Source organism: Felis catus, chromosome A2, assembly GCF_018350175.1.
Source record: "Felis catus isolate Fca126 chromosome A2, F.catus_Fca126_mat1.0, whole genome shotgun sequence".
NCBI lineage: Eukaryota > Metazoa > Chordata > Mammalia > Carnivora > Felidae > Felis > Felis catus.
In genome coordinates this window covers 8,461,676-8,479,375 of record NC_058369.1, presented here as the reverse complement: position 1 = coordinate 8,479,375, position 17,700 = coordinate 8,461,676, and the positions used below count along the sequence as shown (strand labels likewise).

The following is a 17,700-nucleotide window of genomic DNA, read 5'->3' as shown; positions in this document are numbered from 1 at the left end:
GACAAGGGGGTGGGAACAGGAGGACCTGTCCCTTCTGTTTAAGCGACCGTATCACTGCTTCCCAAACCCCTTTGGCCAGGATGTGGGCACATGGTTATCCTCAGCTACACGGGAGGCTGGGAAATGTAGTCTTTACCCAGCTCTGAACTCTGAAGAAAGATTCCAGTACTCTGAGAGGGGGTAGGATTTGAGGGGAGTCAGCAGCCAGTTTCTGCCGTCCATATTGTGTTATTGAAATCGAATGAAAGGAAAAAATAACAGGGTTCTTTGAAAAAAAAATTTTTTTTAACATTTATTTATTTTTGAGAGTGAGGGGTGGAGGGGCAGAGAGAGGGGGGACAGAGGATCCAAAGCAGGCTTCGCACTATGAGTGCAGAACCCGACGCAGGGCTCGAACCCATGAGAACCGTGGGATCATGACCTGAGCTGAGATCAAGAGTCTGAGCCACCCAGGCACCCCTCTTTTTTTTTTTTTTTAAGATAACTATACTATATATATATATATATCTTTTTTTTTTAATTTTTTTTAACATTTATTTATTTTTGAGACAGAGACAGAGCATGAACAGAGCATGAACAGGGGAGGGTCAGAGATAGAGGGAGACACAGAATCCAAAACAGGCTCCAGGCTCTGAGCTGTCAGCACAGAGCCCGACGCGGGGCTCAAACTCACGGACCATGAGATCATGACCTGAGCCGAAGTCGGACGCTTAACTGACTGAGCCACCCAGGCGCCCCTATATATATCTTTTTAAAATGTTTACTCGTTTTTGAGAGACAGGGTGTGAGCAGGGGAGGGACAGAGAGAGAGGGAGACACAGAATCCGAAGCAGGATCCAGGCTCTGAGCTGTCAGCACAGAGCCTGATGCAGGGCTCGAACCCACGAACTGTGAGACCGTGACCTGAGCTGAAGTCAGAAGTTCAACTGACTGAGCCACCCAGGTGCCCCTTTTATATTTTATTTTTTAAAGTTAATTTGCTTACTTTTGAGGGAGAGAGAGAGAGGGAGTGGCAGAGAGAGAGGGGTAGAGAGAATCCCAGGGAGGCTCTGTGCTGTCAGTGCAGAGCCTGACGTGGGGCTCGAACTCACAAACTGTAAGACCACGACCTGAGCCGAAGTCAGGAGTCAGGCGCTTAACCCACTGAGCCCCCCGGGTGCCCTGAAAACAGTGCTCTGAACAGAGTCCCGAGGAGTGTAGACACATAACCGTGGGGCCCGGAAGGGACAGTCAGAGGAGGACAACCAGGAGCCCAGAAATGAAGGCACGTCAAGAAGCCCCAAGGCCGTGGGGCAGTGAGGCGGGTCCTGGAGGTCCCTGGTGGCCGTGGTGAGAGCCAGGCCCAGTGTGGAGACTGAGGCCCGATGGGACACGTGGGCGCGGGCTGACAGACCCTGTGCCCCCAGGACGCGGAGCTGGCCGAGCGCCTCAACGCCAGCCTGGCCTTCTTCCTCAGCGATCTGCTGTCCCTGGCGGACCGAGGCTTCGTCTTCAGCCTGGTCCGAGCCCACTACAAGCAGGTAGGGGCGGGCCCGGCGGGAACAGCGCACCCGCAGGTGACAGGGCAGGGCGGTGGGCGTGGCGGGCCGAGCGACGTAACCCACCGACCCCCTACCCTGCAGGTGGCCACGCGGCTGCAGTCGGCCCCCAACCCGGCGTTGCTGCTGACCCTGCGCATGGACTTCACCCGCATCCTGTGCAGCCACGAGCACTACGTGACCCTCAACCTCCCCTGCTGCCCCCTGTCGCCTCCGGCCTCGCCCTCGCCCTCCGTATCCTCCACCACCTCCCAGGTGGGCTGGCCTCTCTTCTGGCTCCTCCCCTTGACCTGTGACCTCTCGCCTGAACCCGTCTTCTGTGGGTCCCTCAGTTGTCCGCTTCACAGTGGGCCGCTGCCCGGGGGGCCTGACCCCTTACCTTTGACCCTCCACCTCTGCCTCTCCTTCTTGCCAATTTCTCGGGAGGACCGGCTTCTTTCTCACCCCTAAATCCTCGCTCTCAACCAGGGTTCCATTTGCTGGGGTTTCTCAGACCTCTGACTCCAGGCCCTGGCACCTCACCCGTGGGTAACTCCAGTCGCTGGCCTCTGACCCTTGACCCCTGACCTCCTGCCATCCCCGCTTCCTCCTCCTCCTCCCCTCTGCAGAGCTCCACCTTCTCCAGCCAGGCCCCAGACCCCAAGGTGACCAGCATGTTCGAGCTGAGCGGGCCGTTCCGGCAGCAGCACTTTCTGGCTGGGCTCCTGCTGACGGAGCTGGCGCTGGCCCTGGAACCTGAGGCCGAGGGGTGAGCACAGGACCCCTCTGGCCCCCGGGGCGGTGGAAAGGTCCAGGGGCCACGCCCACCCCATCCTGAGCTCCTCCCTCCGCGACAGGGCATCCTTGCTGCACAAGAAGGCCATCAGTGCCGTCCACAGTCTGCTCTGTGGCCATGACGCTGACCCCCGCTACACCGAGGCTGCCGTGAAGGCCCGTGTGGCCGAGCTGTACCTACCCCTGCTGTCACTCGCACGGGACACGCTGCCACGACTGCATGATTTTGCTGGTCAGTGGGCCGGGGGCAGGACGGGGTTACCCGATCCAGGGGCTGGATGGATCCCCGAGAGCTCAGGTCAGGAAGGACGGGGGAAGGGGAGGGGGGAGCAGGGTTAGGAACAAAAGCACGGGTGGTGGGGTCAGGGGAGGAGGTTCAAGTGCTGTCGTGGGGCCCAGGAAAGCCATCGGCCTCTCTGAGCCTGTTCAATGGGGACAGTGGTGGCCTCGGCCACTTCCTAAGGTTATGTGAAACTCTGGGGAGCGGCATACTGGGGCAGTCACCCCACTGTAAACGGCAGTCGTTACTCTAACGTGATCTTCTAGGAAGAGAATACGAGGAGAGGAAGGTGGGGAGCATCGGGCGAGGGGGTGCTTGGAGCCCCGTGTTCATTCATTCACTCGTGTTCCACATTCACTGGCACCTGGGGGACAGCGTTTGGTTGGAAACACAGACTTAGGATTTCTGGGTTGATCCCCTCTGTCGTTTGGGGGAAATTCTCAGTCTTCATCTCTTGAATTTTTTTTTTTTTTCTGCCTCCTTTTCTCGCCTCTCTCCTTCTGGGACTCCAATTACACGTACGTTCGACCTCTTGATCGCATCACATGTGTCCACTGTGCTCCGTTCTGTTTTCCACTCTGTTTGCAGTTGGGCAACTTTTCTGTTCACCTGTATTCAGGCTCTCTGCTTATCTCTTCTCTGGCTGCATCCAGTCTTTTGAGTTTTCAGATGTTATCATTTTCGGCTGTAAAATGTCCATTTGATTTTTTTTCTTTTTTTGTAGATTCCAATTCTCGATTGTAATTTCCCAGCTTGGTAGCCGTGTTTGTCCGTCTTTTCTGCCACTTTATGGTTTAAAGTCCTTGTTTGCTAACTTCAACATTTGGTAGTGTGTGTGCCTGCTTCTGTTGTCTTTTTCTTTCTTGTCCATCATATTTCCTAGCCTCCTCCTTTGTCTAGTAATTCGTTATCGTATCTTGGACATTGTATGTAAAGGAAGCATCGTGACTGAAGCAATGTCCTTTTCCCAGTGAGGGCCCTTCTCTCCCTCTCTTAGGCAGATGGGATAATGGGCTGATCACCTCAATCTGGTCAGGAACCGAGCTAGGTTAAGCTGGGCTGGAGTGTTAGTTAAGCTCAGTTAATGTTCTAAGACTCTCTGGGGCGAGACCAGTTCTGTATTTGTCGGCAGCTCCTGTCTCTCTGATGAAACTTTTTTTGAGGGGGGATATGAGGGCTACTCTTCGAAGATCATAGAGTTTGGAACCAGACTATTTAGCTTAAGATCCTAATTTACCTTGCTGCGTGACCCCAGGCAAGTGACACAATCGCTCTGTGCCTCAGTTTCCTCATCCATAAAGTGGGGGTGATAAGAGTATTTGTGTTGCAGGGTTGTTTTGAAGATTAAGAGTTAATATTTTCAAAGTGCCCACGGTAGCATCTGGAGACTCTTTGTAAGTGCCAGTTGATGCTGTGGTAATAGTGGTGGCATTTATTATTGTTATTATTATTATTACCGCCATTGTTGCCATCATCATCATCCTCCTCGTAGTCAACGTTTACTATGCCTGAGGGCCAGGCCACATTCTAAGTGTTGAGCATGTAGGAGCAGCCAAAGCAGGTGGAGTTCAGGCCTTTGTGGATCCTACGAACAGTTGCGTGAGAAACGTGTCTAACGACAAGCATAAAAAGTGAGCTCTGAGAATAGATGACGGGGGACCTCAGCCTGGTCTGGGGGAGTCGTATCAGGGAAGGCTTCCCTGAGGAGGTGAACTTTGAGCGAGAATATGAGACAGAGACGGTACTTACCAAGGGTTCTTTCTTCTGTCCTCCTGCCCCTCCCCGCAGAGGGCCCAGGTCAACGGTCAAGACTGGCCTCGATGCTCGACTCAGACACAGAAGGGGAAGGGGACGTCGGAGGCACCATCAACCCCTCAGTGGCCATGGCCATCGCTGGTGGCCCCCTAGCCCCTGGCTCCCGGGCTAGCATCTCCCAGGGCCCAGTGGCAGTGAGTATGGCACTGGTCCCCAGAGACACCCTCCAACCTGGTAATAGAAGTTATGTAATGATATACTGACAGGCCAGTTCTCATCTTAATTTGGAGGAAATGAAAATCAACTCCGCCCCTTCTGAACACCTTCTCCCCTATTTGGCCCCAGGCTTCTCGCTCAGGCTGCCCCCTCTCTGCTGAGTCCAGCCGGACCTTACTGGTGTGTGTGCTGTGGGTCCTGAAGAATGCTGAGCCAGCCCTCCTGCAGCGCTGGGCTGCTGACCTTGCCCTCCCTCAGCTGGGTCGTCTCTTGGACTTGCTGTACCTTTGCCTCGCTGCCTTTGAGTACAAGGTGTGGGGGTGGGGGTGGGCCGGGGGGTGGGGGACGGTCTGTATGAGGCAGGCTGAGTGTGTGTACAGGTCCCTGGGGTGCTGCGGGCAGGAGCGAAGGGGTAGACTGTCTTCATGCACAGCTTCCTGCAGGTTTGAGGGTAAAGGGGTGGACTGTTTCTGTGCTGAGCCAAAGAGAAAAGGGAGAATTGCCTTTGTGAATAGACTCTGGAAGGTGCCAAGACCTTTCAGTAAAGGGGAGAACTGTGTCTCCAAGCACAGGATCCTGGAGGTCAGAAAGGATGAATGAGTGGGACCAAGTAGCCCAGGTCCCACAGAAAAGGGCAGATCAACCTTGAACCCGTTCTCTGTCTTCACAGGGGAAAAAGGCCTTTGAGCGCATCAACAGTCTCACGTTCAAGAAGTCACTGGACATGAAGGCTCGTCTGGAGGAAGCCATCTTGGGCACTATTGGAGCACGACAGGAGATGGTCCGGCGGAGTCGTGGTGAGGGGGAAATGTGTCCTGTGCACGTCCCCACCAGCTGCTCCCAGCCTTTGTCTGAGGGACCCCAGGAGGGGGGCATCCCTACCTCCATGTCTGTCTCATTTTTCCCAGGAAAAAGCGTGTGCATCATCCCTGTGCACACGGGTGTCTGTGTTCCCTGTCTGTTCTCACATGTCCTTCATGTTTAACTATGTGTTCCCTTCTCATGCTTACGTGTCACCCAGTGTCCTCACGGGTTATCCCACACGTGTATCTTAATGCCTGAGCGCGTCTCCTCACGGTCACGTCTTTGTGTTTTCGCACATCCGTGAACATGCGCCTTGCGTGTCTCAGAGAGGAGTCCCTTTGGGAACCAGGAGAACGTCCGCTGGCGGAAGAGCATCACACACTGGAGACAGACCTCAGACCGTGTGGACAAGTGGGTGTGGGCAGGAAGTAGTTTGCTGGGGTCAGACCGGCTTCCAGAAAAACCGGTGTCCCTGGACCTCAGCCCCCAACCCCCTCCCGTCCCCTCCAGGACCAAGGATGAAATGGAACACGAGGCCTTGGTGGACGGGAACCTGGCGACCGAGGCAAGCCTGGTGGTTCTGGACACACTGGAGATCATCGTGCAGGTAGGGCTTGAGCCAGCGTCTCCCTGACCTCCGACCCCATCACCGTGCCTCGTGATCTCTGGCCATACGATCCCTCTCTCCCTGAGCCCGTAAGCCGCTCAGTCCCTAACAGCTGGATTTCTGACCCCCTAGACGGTCATGCTGTCAGAGGCCCGGGAGAGCGTCTTAGGCGCAGTGCTTAAAGTTGTGCTCTACAGTCTGGGCAGTGCCCAGAGTGCCCTCTTCCTGCAGCATGGCCTGGCCACACAGCGAGCCCTGGTGTCCAAGGTAAGCCCCATTCGATGGTCACGGTTATCAGAGTAATAGTCACCGCCCGTTGAGCACCTGCCATGTGCTCAGCAACCCCATGGGACAGACCCTCCTTAGCCATGGTTTGCAGAGGAGGGAACTGAGGATCAGAGTGGCAGAGTCATTCACCCAGAGTCACACAGCAAGGGCATCCCCCCAGGTCTGATTCCAAAGCCCACTGTGCTTGGCCATAGCGGGCAGAACACAGATGCCCCTGCCACCACCCCCATCCGGGACCTTCCGTGCCAGAATGGGGAGGGGCCGACTAGTATCTGTCTCGCCCTGGGGGACAGTTCCCAGAGCTGCTGTTCGAGGAGGACACAGAGCTGTGTGCCGATCTCTGCTTGAGGCTCCTGCGACACTGCGGCAGCCGCATCAGCACCATCCGCACGCACGCCAGCGCCTCACTCTACCTCCTCATGCGCCAGAATTTCGAGATCGGCAACGTAAGTAGGAGGGGCAGGTAGGAGGTGTCAGTGCAGCAGATGGAGGGCAGGAGGGGGGACGGGTGGCGCGGGCAGGTCAATAAGGCCCTGGGGATCAGAGTCCGAGGTCTCACAGCTCTTCCTCCCGGGCTCCTCTCAGAACTTTGCCCGCGTGAAGATGCAAGTGACCATGTCGCTCTCGTCCCTGGTGGGGACGACACAGAGCTTCAGTGAAGAGCACCTGAGACGGTCACTGAAGACCATCCTCACCTATGCGGAGGAGGACGTGGGGCTGCGCGACAGCACCTTCGCGGAGCAGGTGACCCCGCCCCCGCCACGCCCCCGCCACGCCCTCCTCAGCCTGTGCTTCGCCCTGCCTGCTTGCTCCGCACGCTTGGTGGCTTCTCCACGCCCTCACTGGCCCCTGGCCATTCCCCGGCTCCAGGTCCAGGACCTGATGTTCAACCTGCACATGATCCTGACGGACACGGTGAAGATGAAGGAGCATCAGGAGGACCCGGAGATGCTCATCGATCTCATGTACAGGTGAGGCGGGCCAGGCGGGACCTGCGGCCATTCTCCCGCACAGACAGGTGATGGGGGAGTAGATGGTGACAGCGACGGGTGAGCAGACAGGTAAGGGGAGGCCAGGTAAGTGAATGGGGAAAAGGGTGCCAGGTGAACACACACTGGACGGCGACAGATGAGAATAAGGACAAGTGAAGGGGACAGGTGGGAGGGACAGGTGAGGTACCAACCGGTGACGATGGGTCAGGAAAGAAGTGATTTGGAGGAGAGGTGAGGGATTTGGCTAGAAATTGGGGAGTGGGTGGGGCGCCCGGGGGGCTCAGTCAGTTAAGCGTCTGACTTCGGCTCAGGTCATGATCTCATGGTTCGTGGGTTCAAGCCCCGCGTCAGGCTCTGTGCTGACGGCTCAGAGCCTGGAGCCTGCTTTGGATTCTGTGTCTCCCTCTCTTTCTGTTCCTCCTCCAGCTTGTGCTCTCTCTTTCTCTCTCTCTCCAAAATAAATAAATAAACATTAAAAAAAAATTAAAAAAAAAAAAAAAGAATCTCTTGGGGCGCCTGGGTGGCTCAGTCGGTTAAGCGTCTGACTTCGGCTCAGGTCATGATCTCATGGTTCATGGGTTCAAGCCCCGCATCGGGCTCTGTGCTGACGGCTCAGAGCCTGGAGCCTGCTTCAGATCCCGTGTCTCCCTCTCTCTCTGCCCCTCCCCCGCTGGCACTATGTCTCTCTCTGTCTCTCAAAAATGAATAAATGTTAAACATTTTTGAACCAAATAAAAAGAAATTGGGGAGTAGGAGACGGGAAACAGGTGATGGAGACGGAAGGCAGGGTGCAGACGGGATGGACGGGCCTGGAGGACAGTGACATGGTTCTCGAGCAAGGGGAGTGGGGGAGCAGGGCGTGGCTTAAGATTAAGCAGGTGAGGGGCGCCTGGGTGGCGCAGTCGGTTAAGCCTCCGACTTCAGCCAGGTCACGACCTCACGGTCCGGGAGTTCGAGCCCCGCGTCGGGCTCTGGGCTGATGGCTCAGAGCCTGGAGCCTGTTTCCGATTCTGTGTCTCCCTCTCTGTCTGCCCCTCGCCCGTTCATACTCTGTTTCTCTCTGTCCCAAAAATAAATAAACGTTGAAAAAAATATATCTTTAAAAAAGATTAAGCAGGTGAGGCCATTGGCTGGTCAGTGGGAGACAAGTGGAAGGACACGTGAGAAAAGAGATGAGCAGATCAATAGGTGAGGAGGCCCCACGTAAATGGGGGTCTGGCCGAGGAGCCTGGCTGGTGAGAGGCGCAGATGGCTGGGGTAACAAGCAAAGGGGGTGGACAAGTGAGGGATAGGCAGTGGGGACAGGGCGAGTGCGCCACCTCCTCACCCCTGCCTGCCCCCCCCATGCATGCCAGGATTGCCCGCGGCTACCAGGGCTCCCCCGACCTGCGGCTCACGTGGTTGCAGAACATGGCAGGGAAACATGCAGAGCTGGGCAACCACGCGGAGGCCGCCCAGTGCATGGTGCACGCGGCCGCCCTGGTGGCCGAGTACCTCGCCCTGCTGGAGGACAGCCGCTACCTGCCCGTGGGCTGCGTCTCGTTCCAGGTGAGCTGCCCGGGTGACAGGTTGGCGGTGGGGGGCGGTGGCACCCGCGGGGTGGGGCCGGGGCCTAACGCCGCCTCCCGCCACAGAACATCTCCTCCAACGTGCTAGAGGAATCGGCCATCTCCGACGACATCCTGTCACCTGACGAGGAGGGCTTCTGTTCCGGGAAGCACTTCACAGAGCTGGGGCTGGTGGGACTGCTGGAGCAGGCGGCAGCCTACTTCACCATGGTGAGGCCTGCGGCCGGCCGCGGGACCTGGGGCCCGGGCCAGGGTGGCGCCATCAGATCCGCTGAAGGGCCCAGCGCCTGCTCCCGGAGACTCACGGCGGAGCTGCTGCCTGGTCCCTTTCTGGGCAGGGGATTTGCAGAGGACAACCGGGACCTTCACCAGCTCACGTTACCTGCCACTCTCCCTGTAAAACCCTTGACACGAGGCCTGGACGTAGTAAGCCTTCGATACATTCAGCCGCTATTAAATTTTTTTTTTATTATAGAAAATTTCAAGCACGCCTAAAAGGAAAAAATTGGACCATCGCCCCCATACCCAGCACTCAAATCCAACAACCACCAGCATTTACTCTCTTGTTTCATCTTCTCTTTGCCTCTAGTGTTTTTGTTTTGTTTTTTTGGTTTTGATGGAGTATTTTGGGGTTTTTTTTGGTTTTGTTTTTTGGTTTTTTTCTTAATGTTTATTTTTGAGAGAGAGAGAGATCGCAAACAAGGGAGGGGCAGAGAGAGAGAGAGAGAGAGAGAGAGAGGTGGGGAGAGAGAGACGGAGACACTGAATCCAAAGCGGGCTCCAGGCTCCGAGCCATCAGCACAGAACCGGATGCAGGGCTCGAACTCACAGACTGCGAGATCATGACCTGAGCCACAGTCAGACGCTTAACCAACTGAGCCACCCAGGCGCCCCAAGATCTGAATTTTCACAAATTGCTTGATGAAACCCACACAACTACTCAGCTAGTTTTTTTTGTTTGTTTGTTTTTCTTGTTTTTAAACCTTAGTGTAGTCCAAGGACCAGCAGCATGGGTATCACCTGGGGGCTTGTTATAAATGCAGAGTCCTGGGTCCCCCAAACCCTCTGAACCCTACATTCTCACAAGATCTCAGAGATTCTGTGTGTGTTGGAGTTGGAGAAGTTCCAGCTTTAAACAAACCCTCCCCATCACACCATCACACACACAAGTACCTCCCTGTGCAGACTCGTTGATGAAACCCTGGTATACAACTCACGTTGTGCATGACCAGATTAATGGGGATTCTTTCTTTTTTTTCCAAAAAATTTTTTAACGTTTTATTTATTTATTTATTTGTTTATTTATTTATTTATTTATTTATTTATTTTTAACGTTTATTTTTGAAAGAGAGAGACAGAGTGTGAGTGCTGGAGGGGCAGAGAGAGGGAGACACAGAATTCAAAGCAGGCTCCAGGCTCTGAGCTGTCAGCACGGAGCCTGATGCAGGGCTCGAACTCACAAACCATGAGATCATGACCTGAGCCGGTCAGACGCTTAACCAACTGAACCACCCAGGTGCCCCATTAACAGGAATACCAGTCCATGCTTGGATGTTCCTGAGGATCTCATGACAATTTTTTTTTTTTGCACTTGGTTTGTTCGAATCACGATCCATTTATAAGATCCACGATGGCTGTGACTGACAAGTCTCTTAAGGCTCTTTGAATCAAAGAAAGAAAACAAAAACAAAAAACGGCATCAGTTCCCCAGTTTTTACAGTGAGGGTTTTTAATGCTTTCTTTGATAGGTTGAGGTTCAGGCATTGTATTTCCCGCTGTTGGAAAAAGGTTTTCTCCCAGCTTGCTTGCTTGCATGAAAGCAATTGTTTCTTTTTCCTGCATTTCATTTGTTGGAGATGTGGGCTTTGTTTCAAGGAATTTTCTTTCTTTTAAATTTTTTTTATTTTTTTTTTTAAATTTTTTTTTCAACGTTTTTTATTTATTTTTGGGACAGAGAGAGACAGAGCATGAACGGGGGAGGGGCAGAGAGAGAGGGAGATACAGAATCGGAAACAGGCTCCAGGCTCCGAGCCATCAGCCCAGAGCCTGACGCGGGGCTCGAACTCACGGACCGCGAGATCGTGACCTGGCTGATGTCGGACGCTCAACCGACTGCGCCACCCAGGCGCCCCTAAATTTTTAAAATTTTTTTTTAATGTTTATTTATTATTGAGAGAGGGACAGACAGAGTGTGAATTTGGGAGAGGCAGAGACAGAGGGAGACACAGAATCCGAAACAGGCTCCAGGCTCCAAGCTGTCAACAGAGTCCAAAGCGGGGCTTGAACTCACCAACCGTGAGATCATGACCTGAGCTGAGGTCGGACGCTCAACCGACTGAACCACCCACGCACCCCTGTTCCAAGGGGTTTTCTGGCCTGAACAAGGCCGGCTGTGTCCCCATGGTGTTGCTTTACTTGTTCCTCTGTCCCCACGTTTCTGGGAACTGGTGATGAGGTCTGGAGTCCCGCTCAGATTCGGAGTCAGGTTTTTCCGGTGAGATTTATTTTCTGGGCTGCCAGACCCCTAGTGGGGTTTTCACTATTGTCATTTTGTTAAAGGCTCAAACAAAAGCCTCAGGGGAATAAACCAGACGGTACACGCAGACCTCTCACAGTTGGTCAGGAAACTTCCCAGGGTTTCTGCTAGCTTCATGGTGGCACCGGCTGTGGGTGAGGGGCCCTTCGGGAGCAGTGGTGACCACATGCCAAGATGCAGCTGGGGGTGGAGGTCTTGGGTACTAGGCCAGAAGGGCTGGTGTTCAGGTCCTGGCCCTGGGGAGTTGTGTCTCTGAGTTTTCGTTTTCTCTCTGTGAAATTAAAAAAAAAAAAAAGTCACCTCCCCCCAGTGAAGGAACATGGGTAAAGTGCAGATGTATACAGCACCTGGTCTATCATAAGCATGGTAGAGAGCACGGAGGGGTCTATGGGGGCCAAGTGGAAAGACTGGTGTCCCATCTGGGGTGGGGTGGTCAGGGTAGCCTCCCTGGAGGAGGTGATAAAAGACGGAGCCCTGGAGGACCGGTAGTAGCACAGCGGGTGGGCTTTTCCAGGCCGGGAGAGAAAACTAGGGAGGGTGCTGGGAATCCTGATGTGCCCCACCCCCTAGGGCGGGCTCTATGAGGCAGTGAACGAGGTCTACAAGACCCTCATCCCCATCCTGGAAGCCCACCGAGACTACAAGAAGCTGGCTGCCGTGCACGGCAAACTGCAGGAGGCCTTCACCAAGATCATGCACCAGGTGGGTCGGGATGCCCTCCCAGACCCTGCCCTTGGCCCCAGCTCCCACCCCCACCACGGCTCAGCTGACTCTGACCCTTCTCTCTCCGACAGAGCTCTGGCTGGGAGGTGAGTCCGCCCAGTGGCCACCTGCCTCTGGGGCCCCCACGATGGCTGGTCAGCAGTGGTCAGGGACCACCAGGGGGTGCTGGAGGAACATGGCCGCCTGGCCGCAGGGGCTGGTGCTCAGTAGGTGATGACGCACCCTCCACTTCTTCCCCCCTTCCCCCCGCCCCCCCTTTCCGTCCCTCAGGTCCCCCTCCCTGCCCTAGATCCCGAGGGCAGCCTGTGACTCACCCAGCTGGGACCTCTCCAGAGACACCCCTCCCTCGGGCAGGGCCAGCTTGGTCACTGCCTGTAAGGGGGGGTGCTCTGACTCCCTCCTTGTCTGTCTCTGTATTTCTTTGTCTCTGTCTCTTGGTCCCTTTCCCTGTCTCTCTCTCCCTGTCTTGCTCAACACTCTCTGTCAGTCTCTTCGAATCCGTCTTGTCTCTGTCTCCCCAGCTTCCCCCAGGATCTCTGCTCCCCATTGCCATTTAGTGCTCCCCCTCTCCCGCCTCTCCCCCACTTGGGTCTATTTTTAGGTCATCTCTTAGTTTGGGGAGAATTTTCTGGCCAAAGAAGGCAGGAACCCAGAGCCAAGATGGGAGGGCTGGGTGGGGGCCGGGTGGGACAGGCAAGTCCCAGATCTCTGGTCTCCGCCCAAAGAATGGCACTCATGGGGCAGCATAGACTGGGACCCTGGAGCTTGGGGGCTCTTACCTCTGACCTCTCCCATGACAATGTCTCTCCCTTCCCTACCAATACCCTTGTGCCCGCCCCACCCTGCCCGGATCGGCCTTGGTGAGTGAACACAGAGCTACGCCCTTTCTTTCTGGTAGAGGGTAGTATTTCTGGTAGAGGGTGGTGGGGATTGGGGGGGGGGGGTGACCTGGAACAAGGGAGCCAGGGCTTCTGTCCCAGAGGGCTATGCATCCCCTCAGCCACTCAAGCATTTATCAAGCACCTGCTGTATACCCAGCGCTGTAGGCATTGAGGACACAGCTGTACTCAACAGAGCCCTAGCAACAGAGCCCTAATCCTAATTTCATATTGAGATCCAGACTCTGAAGAAGTGCTTGGGCGAGGATAATCGGGAACCAGGGGCTTGTGTTAAATGAGAACAAAGATTTAGGGGAGGCAGGAGATAAAGGTCGGGGACAAAGAGGGTGTGAGCTGCTGGCAGTCGTCAGGGACCATACCCTAATATTCTCAGGGTCCCCCCAACTGTGCCTGTGACTTCCTGTTCATGGGCTCCCCCTGCCCATGCCCACCTCTTCTGCATGTGGGGCAAGGGGACCTCCAGAGGGGCCTCCTGGCCACAGCTCCCCTTCTTCCAGACACAGCGTGTGTTCGGGACGTATTTCCGTGTGGGCTTCTATGGTGCCCGCTTCGGCGACCTGGACGAGCAGGAGTTTGTGTATAAAGAGCCGTCCATCACGAAGCTGGCTGAGATTTCACACCGGCTGGAGGCACGTCCCAGCGGTAGGGGGTAGACGGGCATTGGGCTGCCCTGGGCGGAGTGGGGGCTGCTCCTCTGTGGCCCCAAGTCAGCCCCGTGTCCCCAGGAGTTCTACACGGAGAGGTTTGGGGAGGACGTGGTCGAGATTGTCAAAGATTCGAACCCCGTGGACAAGACCAAGCTTGACCCACAGAAGGTGAGGACTCCTGACCATCCCAGGGTCTCCCATATCCAGGGAGGCAAACTTCAGAGCGTATCTCCCTTGGGGACCCCAAATCCTTTTCCTTGGGAGAGCCTCAAACCTCGAGACGTGAGATGTGGGACCCCCCAGATTTCAAGCTCCCAGACCCAAGGAGGTCCAAATGCCCTTTCTCCAGGGATGGGGTCCTGCAGGGAGGATGTGTGTGTACTGGGGCTGTGGGAGCCTCATTCCTGAGCCCTGCGTCCCAGGCTTACATCCAGATCACTTACGTGGAACCGCACTTCGACACCTACGAGCTCAAGGACCGGGTGACTTACTTCGACCGCAACTACGGGCTGCGCACCTTCCTGTTCTGCACGCCCTTCACGCCTGACGGGCGCGCGCATGGGGACCTGCCAGAGCAGCACAAGCGCAAGACTCTGCTCAGCACAGACCACGCCTTCCCCTACATCAAGACCCGGATCCGCGTGTGCCACCGCGAGGAGGTGGGCGGGGCCCCAGGGAGGGCAGGTGCCGCGACCCAAGGTCAAGGGAGGCCCAGTACCCCCAGACCCAGGTCGGGGAGGTGAGAGGACCCTGAACTCCTATGCCTGGACACCAGTCAGACTCCAGCCTCTGCCTCCAGACCCAGCCAGCCTGAGACTGGCCCACCACCCACCCCGAGTCCTCAAAGCCAGACACAGGCAGCTGAGACCAGACCCCCCGCCCCCACCCTGCCAGATTCAGGCCGGCAGAAGTCCCCCCACACACTGTTCATTTCACAGCCTCTGGGAACCCCTCTCCGCCCCCAGCAGGGGTCCAGGCTGCCCGGGGCCGTCTTGGGTCAGGACCTCTTCAGGCCCCAGCCAGTGCCTGCCATTCCCCTCCCCCCACAGACAGTGCTGACACCCGTGGAGGTGGCCATCGAAGACATGCAGAAGAAGACACGGGAGCTGGCCTTCGCCACCGAGCAGGACCCGCCCGACGCCAAGATGCTACAGATGGTGCTTCAGGGCTCTGTGGGGCCCACTGTGAACCAGGTACAGCCAGTGGGGCCTGCAGGCTGCCCGAAGCACCCCAGGGGCCGTGCAGACACCCTCATGAGCCCCTCTGCCCCCTGCAGGGGCCCCTGGAGGTGGCCCAGGTGTTCTTGGCGGAGATCCCGGAAGACCCCAAACTCTTCAGGCATCATAACAAGCTGCGGCTCTGTTTCAAGGACTTCTGCAAGAAGTAGGCCTGCCCCCCGCGCCCCCCACCACCCCCATCACGGCTCTGCCTTCCTGACCCCACACAGCCTCTCTGTATCCCGGATGCCCATTATGGAGCTCCCGCCTCTCTAAGTGCCCTCCGCCTATCAGACTCCCACTGTAGCTCCTGGCCCCACCCCCGGACTGCCCCCCACCTCCAAGGCTCGCTTTCTCCCCGGGGTCATCTCCTGCCATCTCTCTCTCAGGTGTGAGGACGCCCTGCGGAAGAACAAGGCCCTGATAGGGCCAGACCAGAAAGAGTACCACCGAGAGCTGGAGCGGAACTACTGTCGCCTGCGGGAGGCTCTGCAGCCCCTGCTCACCCAGCGCCTGCCCCAGCTGCTGGCGCCTCCCACGGCAGGCCTCAGGTGCCCGGCCCCCGCCCCCGACCACAGAGAGAGGGCAGAGGCAGGCACAGATGGGCGCTGCCATACAGGCGCGTGTCAACCCACGCGCGCGTCAGTGTGCACGCTCACAGCTTTGCACAAACGTGCAACTCTGTGGACATGCATGCACGCCGGGCGGGCTCTGGGCAGCCACTTCACATCCTGGCTGGGGCATCTCCCAGACGTGGGACTTCGCCTTTCTGAGCCTCCATTTCCACGTCTGTAAAATGGGCACAATTCCTATCTTCGGTGGTAGATTCCAAGAGAGAATCTGTGACTTTAGAGAAGGACGGGAGAGGCTGATGAGCACTCGGGAGTTGGGAGCCCTCTGGCCACGTTAACCCACCTCGTTCTTCCCTCAGGAACTCCTTGAACAGAGCAAGTTTCCGGAAGGCCGACCTCTGAGCCTGCGAGGCCTGAAGCCAGGCCCAGAAGAACCAGCACCCTGGCCTCCACCGCCTGTGCCTTTCCCCCACTGCACACTGGGCTGTGGGGTGGTCAATTTGCACACGGGGCTGGGCCCTCTGTTCCTCTGTTCCCATCTGTGTGCACTGATGCTTCTTACCTTTTCTAATTTAAAATGGTTTTCATAAGCAGCCTGTTTGATGTGGATCCTGGGAGCTGGGTCACGTCCGCACACCCTGATCTTTGACAGACTCTGAGAACTCACTGGGTGCCTGGAGCACAGCAGTGACAAACGGGCAAATGCCTGCCCTTGTGGAGCTGTCATTCTAGTAGAGGAGTCGACACACAGATAACAATGTCACGTGCCCGTGGGGAATAATAGTAACGTTAGTGAAACCCTTGCAGAGTACTCAGCCCTGCCCTAAAGGGCGCCGAGATAGACACTGCCCCATTTATGGGCCCTTTTGCCTGAGGGGCCTCCTTCAGGCCCCTGCCTCCTGGTTAGTGAATCTTCTCAATGCCATTATCCGGTAGGAAGCATTTTTAACCCGGTTTTACAGCTGGGGAAACTGAGGCACCAAGCAGTTAAAGGCTGCTTAGCCTGCCGTTAAAGGCTGCTAAGCCAGGTCTGGCTTAGCCGGAGGCTGTGCAGCCTCGCACTGACCCAGCCCCACTCCCCACCGCGCGGCCGTCACGCCACCCTGTACCAGGCCTGTGCTGGGCCGCTTCCAGCCTTGGGCCGGCTGGGGGAGGGGTGACCTCCCGCCGCCACCGCCGCCGCCCGCCCGCGCCCTCCCGGAGCTGGGCCCCGGCCGGCCCCGCCCCCTCCCGCCCCCCGCGGCGCCCAGCTGCAGCGGTGGGGAGGACCCTGCCCTGGGGACTCCGGGAGGAGGGGCGAGAGGACGACACCGGTTCGCTCGGGCGCGCACCCACACACCTGCAGTCCAGGTGCAATCGCGTTCTCCCGGCATCCCCTGGCTCCCCCTTCCCCCCACGGCCGTCCAGGCTGCCGGCGACTGGGGGCGGGGCCGGCCCGGAGGGGGCAGGGCGGGGGCGGAGCCACCGCCGAGGGCCGGGCGGCCGGGCGGTGGCGCGCGGAGGACGCGCGGGCGGCGGGACGCTGGGACGGCGGCGGCCGGAGCGCGCGAGGCGAGTAGGACCCGAGGCTGGGTCGGGGTTCGAGTCCGGTTCGGGGTTCGAGCGTGGTCCCCACCCCACCCACCCCCAATCCCGGGACGCGACCTCGCCGTTCTCTACGAGCCGCTGCCTCCAACTCCTCCATCTAGGTCTAAACTTTCCGTACTTGGAGTGTCTCGTTCCCCCGCGTCTCTGTCCCCTCCCCGTCTTTGACCCCGTCCCTGCTTCTCTTCCCCGGCCGCATCCTCCTCCAGGTGTCCTGCCCCTTTCCCGCATCACTGTCTTCCCTCTGCCCCTCTCCCCTATCTCGATCCTCCTCTCTACCTCTTTACCCCCACTCTGTCCCCCCTCGCCCTCCTCCGTGGCCGAGCAGAGCCAGGCCCCAGACGGCGGGAAGGCGGCCGGGCGTCCGGCCGGGCTGGGCCTCGGCCTGGCGGCTGGGCCGGTGTGGGGAGCGGCAGCTGTTTGCCATTAGCCGGGGACCCCGCAGGCCCCGCCCCCTCCCTGCACGGGGCGGGGTCACCCCTGCCGGGGTCTTTGGGTCGGAGAGACCCCAGAGACGTCCAGGTTTGGCTGGGAGTGGGGCTGGAAGGAGACTCCGCCGGACATTCGGGCCCGCCTGGGACCCGGCACCCCCTTACCTGTCCCCTCTTGGAGTGTCTCGCCTCCCATTCTCTCCATCTCTCTCCTATCCTGCTTTTCCTTGTCTATATCCCAGGGGTCCCATAGAGGGAGAGGGGCTTCG

General features: G+C 57.4%; 1 protein-coding gene and 1 long non-coding RNA gene across 8 annotated transcripts in view; one reads left to right on the top strand and one right to left on the bottom strand.

Moving 5' to 3' along the window:
* DOCK6 (dedicator of cytokinesis 6) overlaps window positions 1-16,009 on the top strand; it is a 44,052-nt gene extending 28,043 nt beyond the window's left edge. For 4 of the 7 annotated variants that reach the window (XM_045045731.1, XM_045045759.1, XM_045045753.1 and 1 more), the window contains 24 exons: window positions 1,407-1,520; window positions 1,623-1,793; window positions 2,147-2,286; window positions 2,375-2,544; window positions 4,381-4,541; window positions 4,693-4,875; window positions 5,234-5,360; window positions 5,694-5,778; window positions 5,878-5,974; window positions 6,107-6,241; window positions 6,556-6,708; window positions 6,848-7,006; window positions 7,133-7,233; window positions 8,610-8,802; window positions 8,889-9,032; window positions 11,929-12,060; window positions 12,153-12,167; window positions 13,478-13,609; window positions 13,706-13,795; window positions 14,050-14,286; window positions 14,677-14,820; window positions 14,904-15,010; window positions 15,234-15,395; window positions 15,776-16,009. In XM_045045731.1, coding sequence (XP_044901666.1) covers window positions 1,407-1,520; window positions 1,623-1,793; window positions 2,147-2,286; window positions 2,375-2,544; window positions 4,381-4,541; window positions 4,693-4,875; window positions 5,234-5,360; window positions 5,694-5,778; window positions 5,878-5,974; window positions 6,107-6,241; window positions 6,556-6,708; window positions 6,848-7,006; window positions 7,133-7,233; window positions 8,610-8,802; window positions 8,889-9,032; window positions 11,929-12,060; window positions 12,153-12,167; window positions 13,478-13,609; window positions 13,706-13,795; window positions 14,050-14,286; window positions 14,677-14,820; window positions 14,904-15,010; window positions 15,234-15,395; window positions 15,776-15,818 — 3,195 coding nt within the window. In that variant the 3' untranslated portion in view covers window positions 15,819-16,009. The remainder of the gene's footprint in view (window positions 1-1,406; window positions 1,521-1,622; window positions 1,794-2,146; window positions 2,287-2,374; window positions 2,545-4,380; window positions 4,542-4,692; window positions 4,876-5,233; window positions 5,361-5,693; window positions 5,779-5,877; window positions 5,975-6,106; window positions 6,242-6,555; window positions 6,709-6,847; window positions 7,007-7,132; window positions 7,234-8,609; window positions 8,803-8,888; window positions 9,033-11,928; window positions 12,061-12,152; window positions 12,168-13,477; window positions 13,610-13,705; window positions 13,796-14,049; window positions 14,287-14,676; window positions 14,821-14,903; window positions 15,011-15,233; window positions 15,396-15,775) is intronic. The other 3 variants (XM_045045765.1, XM_023245498.2, XM_045045733.1) reach the window with 1 other exon arrangement.
* LOC123382198 lies at window positions 11,222-13,543 on the bottom strand. The gene is made up of 2 exons (XR_006590213.1): window positions 13,412-13,543; window positions 11,222-11,629 (listed from the first exon to the last, which is right to left on the bottom strand). It is a non-coding gene; the product is annotated as an uncharacterized LOC123382198 (long non-coding RNA).
* Window positions 16,010-17,700: the final 1,691 nt, after the last annotated feature.